The sequence below is a fragment of the Rhinichthys klamathensis genome, unplaced genomic scaffold, assembly GCF_029890125.1.
Source record: "Rhinichthys klamathensis goyatoka isolate OS25496 unplaced genomic scaffold, OSU_Roscu_1.1 h1tg000184l_1, whole genome shotgun sequence".
NCBI lineage: Eukaryota > Metazoa > Chordata > Actinopteri > Cypriniformes > Leuciscidae > Rhinichthys > Rhinichthys klamathensis.
The window spans coordinates 200,399-206,398 of NW_026606712.1; the positions used below are offsets into that span (position 1 = coordinate 200,399).

The 6,000-nt window shown below is 40.8% G+C and overlaps 1 protein-coding gene across 1 annotated transcript in view; it reads right to left on the minus strand.

The window, feature by feature from the left end:
• arhgap23a (Rho GTPase activating protein 23a) overlaps positions 1-4,466 on the minus strand; it is a 76,930-nt gene extending 72,464 nt beyond the window's left edge. Inside the window, exon 1 of the mRNA XM_056261597.1 lies at positions 4,036-4,466. Within this exon, the coding sequence (XP_056117572.1) occupies positions 4,036-4,044 (9 nt within the window). The 5' untranslated portion in view covers positions 4,045-4,466. The remainder of the gene's footprint in view (positions 1-4,035) is intronic.
• Positions 4,467-6,000: the final 1,534 nt, after the last annotated feature.

The window sequence follows — 6,000 nt, forward strand, 5'->3', positions numbered from 1 at the left end:
CTGACCCCTACATGTTAAAAAAAATGTTCACACACGCACAGACGTATGAATACATACTAAAATGTTTTTGACATTTTCATGTACAATTTCAGCACAGGACAAATAAATGATTGTTTCTAAGTAAATGTCAAAGTTCATTGTAAATTATATGGGCTCATTTGAGACGGCATTAACATTTGAAATGTCTCTGTATAATAACGTAATAGCCTGGTTGATCCCACCGCCAATCAGAACGGCTCCAGGCATTGCTTTAGAACTAGCTGACTCTGTTAAACACATTACGATCTGGAAAGAGCGTAATCTGTAAAACATATCCCTGAAGTACACCAGTTTCTTCAAAGCCAGACAGTCCATGCTCCATTTAAGAGCAATAGTTTTACCCCATAAACCCCCCTTATAATTTACTACAACTACAAAAACAATATTTACATTATAAATCCATCCATAATGTTAGTTTGCTATATGAGGCCGTTTTGTGCTGCCATGTGGAAACAGTCCATCCAGATTAAGCAGGGAAACATCTGCCTCACAAACCCTCAGCCATCTGCCCACTAACTGCAGAGTGGGATGAATTTCCCAACAAATATAATCCATAATCTAACTCATTATGATACCAAACCCTAAAATATCACAATATGGCCATGAAATAAATGACAGAGGCAGAGTAAAAGAGGTGATGGGTGGAGATGAGAGCGATGGAATGCACAAGAAAGATGAAGAAAATATGAAAGAGACAGACAAACGAGTGCAAGACGGCCTCCCAAGCTCTCTCGCTCATGTGATTCAGGGCTGGTGGACAGTGATGAAGTAACAGGTCATCAGCTCCAGCTGTAACATCAATAACTACTCAGACATCAGCAGAGAAAACAGGCCCATCTAGACATCACATGTCCTGGTTTTTAGTCTTGCAGTGAAGAATGATGGCCTAAAGGTTGTCCCTCTAAGGACATTGCAAGAGCTTATTGGTTACTTTGAATGGAAACGTATTTTATTAAGTGCACAGTTGCTCTCCGACTGCTGATCTAGAATGATTTAAAGCTGATATTGCTGGAGCATCTTCAGTTTTCTGTGATCCTTTCAATACTTTGTGTACATTTGCAATCATTCCCTGGACGCATTAAAAATGGCTTTTAGATAGTTTGGTGAAAACTAATCTCATGTAAGATGGTCAAAACTCAAAGCAGGAAAAAAAAAAGAGTATAGAGTTGTTTTTGTTTGTTGAAAAAAGGATGCATCTGCAACCCATTTTACTTCCGTAATGTGACAATTTCCTTTTTTCCATTATTTTCCATTAATTTAGACAAGCTCCAAGAGTGCTCATAACAGCATTAGGACTTATTACTCCGCTTGTCTGTGTTGTGCATAGGGATTTTTCAGCGACTTTTTCTGCAGGTTACATAGATCCTCCAGTAGGTGGCGTGCTTATTAGAACATTCTATTAGAGAAAAAAAAAATGAAAAGGACTTGATTTTATCCATTAGGAATTGATTTGATTGTCACAAGTGTGTGTTCCATACTAGAATAGACCAGAGTAGCTAGCTGGACACGGTCTTTTTTAGAAAGGTTGGAGGGATGGAGCTAAAATAAGAGGCCTTGTGACCTCAGCCAAAAAATTAAAAGTCATTTCAGAGGTGCATGGAGCCAAGTTTTTTCGTTGCTCATATCAACAAAAAACAAACAAACAAGGAACTCCCGCACACTATCAGTACTTGCAAATGAGTATTTCAATTTTATTAGCAATGTTTCGATCTCACAACCTTCATCAGGCATATACCTGTATATGCTTGCATATAAGGTCCTTGTTTTTTGGTGATTTTTTTCTTTTTCTTTTGATTTCTTTTTTTTCCACGCACCTATCACCTGCGATGGCGTTTGCTAATTGGTTGCACATATCAATAAATACAAAATCAAATGGATCTGATTGAAAACCAACATGTTATAACTAGCCTCACTTTTTACAGGAACAATCTTTATGGACCAACCTGAAAATCAGCATCACAATGATGAATCAGTGTTTGAGAGATTCAAACCTGCCTGGATCTTTAAAGTCGGCATGAAACGTAAGTTGCAATTGTCTTTTCTTTCCTATTGTGACTAGTGAAATGGCTGCTCAAACAAGAAAAAAGTGGATTGTATGGAATGTATCGGTGGATGGTTGTGGTTTGTTATTGCTGTGATGTCATGTGAGTGACAGGTTGTCCCGCCAGTAAACACACCATCAGCGAAAAGATGTCAGTATAAGAGGGAGAGCAAGTTAATTGGATTAAAGATTATAAGGGCACATGAATTTTAAAATATGAATAATGTGCACAGGTAAATTATTTATAATAAATACTGCAATATTCCATTCAAAAAAATCTATTTGTCAATTTGGATTTCATGGTGACTTTAATCACTACACCCCGATCCCCCTGAGCACACTGCCATCGTGTGCCAACTGTCTCTTTCTGCATTACTGACCACAATTGCAGCAGATTTTTGGCTCGTGGGCCTGTTTCATACATGCTATTATAAGATAACATATAGCTTTTTACAATCTGAGAAGGAGGAGCTGTAAACAGATTTGAAGGAATTAGCAGGACGAACGCACTTTGCACTTGTGCTCACAGAGCCAGCTACTATTACTGTCCTATAGTCATTCCATACTCCTGATCAATGAGACGACCTTCACACACTCTCACTCTCTCTCACACACACACTTTCTGGACTGTATCAGTGTAGGGAAACTATTTGTAGTGTTTAGCTTTTACCTTTCAGCCACCCAGTAGCCTAAATACACTCCTGCACCAATTAGGGCAAAGATGTGTTACTGACTTTTTGTGAAGTATTGATCTACTGTTGCTCTCGCTGGTCTGTTGTTTGGCTAGATAGTCATTTGCCTGCTGGCATTTTCCATGACAATACATTTACACAACTTTGGAGCTCTGTCTAGCACTGGCCTGTCTTACTGTTCTTCTCATAACAGAGCCACTGGCATCATTATGTGAGTGGCCATCCAGATACTTCTGAATGTCAATCATTGAGGTCAATATTAGATATTATACAAACCATTGCATGGGGATGACATCACCTGGTTGACGTTAGACCCATGCAAGACGTGGCTGAGGACGTGCAGTGTTGAGTGCATGAATAATTCATCACAGGAGAGCGGGACAACGGCATGCGACCCGTTTAAAGAGAAGGAAAGATTGAAATATTTTGCTAAATGCCATTAAGTCATAGCCCAAATACAAACTAAATAAATTGTCATGGTGTCTCTCTTTCACACACTGCTGTCCCAAAGGAGCGAGACTATTGAGAGCATGACATAATGTTTAGGCAGCAGATTCAGCCCAGGGAATCAGCATCCTTGTTTCCCTTTAGTGTCACTGCATGGCAAGCAACAGCTGGAAAGAAATGCAACTGCTTTTACACGTTACCATCACTACCATTCGATTAAAATGATTAATTTATTAAATAATAACCGTGTGAGAACAAGTAATAATAACAATATTTAATAAATACTGATATATATATGTATATATACACGCACATATATATTCACACACACGCGTATGTGTGTGTGTGTATATATATATATATATATATATATATATATACTTCAGTACAATGGTAACCCTTACTCTTATGCTTTGGGTAAGCACGCAGTAAGAGTATGAGTTATCAATAATGATTTACTTGTCTGGACTTGTATCTGTGTTAGTGTTTAAGGTGCATTTCTCTCATGCAAAGCAGAGTAAGGTTACTTATATCTGATTCTAAACAATCATACGGCAAATAAAATACACTGTTCAAATCAACCAACCCCCTTTATACGGGACATGCTGTAGGATTTACTCAGCATGACAACAGCATCACAAAGACAAAATGATGAACAAAAAAAGCAAGCCACATGCTATAGTGTTAAGGATGGATTTGCTGCTAGAGACTGATGCGAGGATCCTGCTGTGCCGTTTGCTTTTGCCCGAAGCATCACTGGCATGAAACAGGAAACATGTTTGTTCTGCGTAATTGTACGCTGACTGTATCGCTCACCTGCTCCATGCTTCAGCAATCCCCCTTCCGCCTCCTGTTCCCACTCATGGCACAGTATTCCGGCTTCCCAAAGCAATATTCCCACAGTTGCTTGCCTCCCTAATTAAGGAATCCTTACAAAAATCCACAGACGTCCTTACATAGCCGGGAGGCTTCCTGAAGATGAGCCTCTGAGATGCATTCCCTCTCCGACAGCCTGTTATCCAGTCAAATGCTCCGAAGTGTTCCTATTATCTGTGTCTCTCTCTCTCTCTCTCTCTCTGTCTGGTTGTGCTGTGATTATTTGCTCCAGGCTCTGTGCTAAAGCAAAGACACAGGGGCAGGGCTGCATCTATGTTTTACTCCGGTACGGCGAAGGATAAGGGACTTCCTCTCACTCGTTTGTTTGTTTCACACTCTTCACCTTGCCTTCATGCTTCCAACTCAACCCTCCCTCTTTCTCTCCCCACTTCCCTCCTCTCCTTCCCTTCCCCCACTCTTATGGATTCAGAGGGAAAGGAAGGGGGGGGTTGGTCATAGTGGTACCATGTGACTCCCAGCACTGAGCAATAGGGCCCAATCAACTGAAGCTTCTTCTGTTTCTATGGTGGGACCCCCTGATGCCCAGCCTGCTCATGCCTGAGATGAAGCTTCTGTCACCATTGGCAACCATAAAGCACAGCAGCCGAAATGTGACTGTGACAGACATAATGTTCACGTGAGACTCTGCAGCAACATGCTGTGCTGGGGGAACATGCAGCTACTTGCAGTTTGCATATTAAAGAAATAGGGCTGCTTTAGCTGTGTGTGTATGTGTGCGTGTAAGTGTGTGATTTAGAGTTTTACTGACCTCTGCAAGTCATGCATTTTCTTAGAGATGAAATATAGATGTCAGGTTAATTCCCACAGTTCTGGAAAAACCTATCAGGGAGTGATAGGTCTGCGGAAATGAATAAAATCTTAAAGGTCGTGTAAAACATTGTGCTAGTTATTCTCAGTTATGTTTCTTCACTGGAAAAAAATGTATGTAAGATTTACTTTTCACTCTAAAATTGCTAGTAAGTTTTACAAATAATTACAAAGAAATGGCAAGTAACACATTGAATTAAAGGCGCATTGTGTAATATTTTGGAGGATCTGTTGACAGAAATGCAATATCATATAGGCTATAACTGTTTTCAGTGGTGTATAAAGACCTTACATAATGAACCGTTATGTTTTTATTACCTTAAAACGAGCCGTTTCTATCTACATACACTGTGGGTCCCCTTACATTGAAATAGCTATTTTGCGCTGATATGTTTCTACAGTTAGCCTGGTAATACCAAACTCTGCTACTTCGCTTTGCTTTGTAGACAGAGTCTGGCATGTCATCATTGAAAAGTGTTTTCTTTATCGCGGGGGCGCTTGTCTGAAGTATAAAATCATTGGTTACCCGTAAGCCAATCACATAACGTTTGGTTATGACGTGTGTTATTCGCCAGCTCAACCGCATCGAACTTCCACTGTAAACACATGTATGATGCGAAAACGAAACCATCGAGCGAAATACCGGAGTGAGCATGGCTGACCGAGTTTTGCTGCCTCCTTAACCTGATCCTCCATGAGTGCAACCAAGGGGGACACAAGCACAACTATCGCCTTGCCGGCCTTTGGCCTGCCCAGTTTCTCGCTGACGATCGGTAATAGTTGATAAATTAAACTTTTCCCAAAAAAGTCGGGACTAGGGCCACAACATCACCTCCATTCAAAATGTTTAACAAACACTCTTCTTGTTCGGGCTTCAGTTTGGAAATGCCGGGAATATTCTCCACAACAGAGCGAATTGCATCCCGTGTCTCCATATCCGCGGTCGTTTTCGATTTCCCCAATCTTAAACTCGGCGCTTAGCGTCTACGTCACGGCTCTCAGCCCGCCCTCTGTTCGTTGATTGGCCGGCTGTTTTCAGGCCGGAGGAAAACTGAGAGACATGTCGATGTCTCAGAC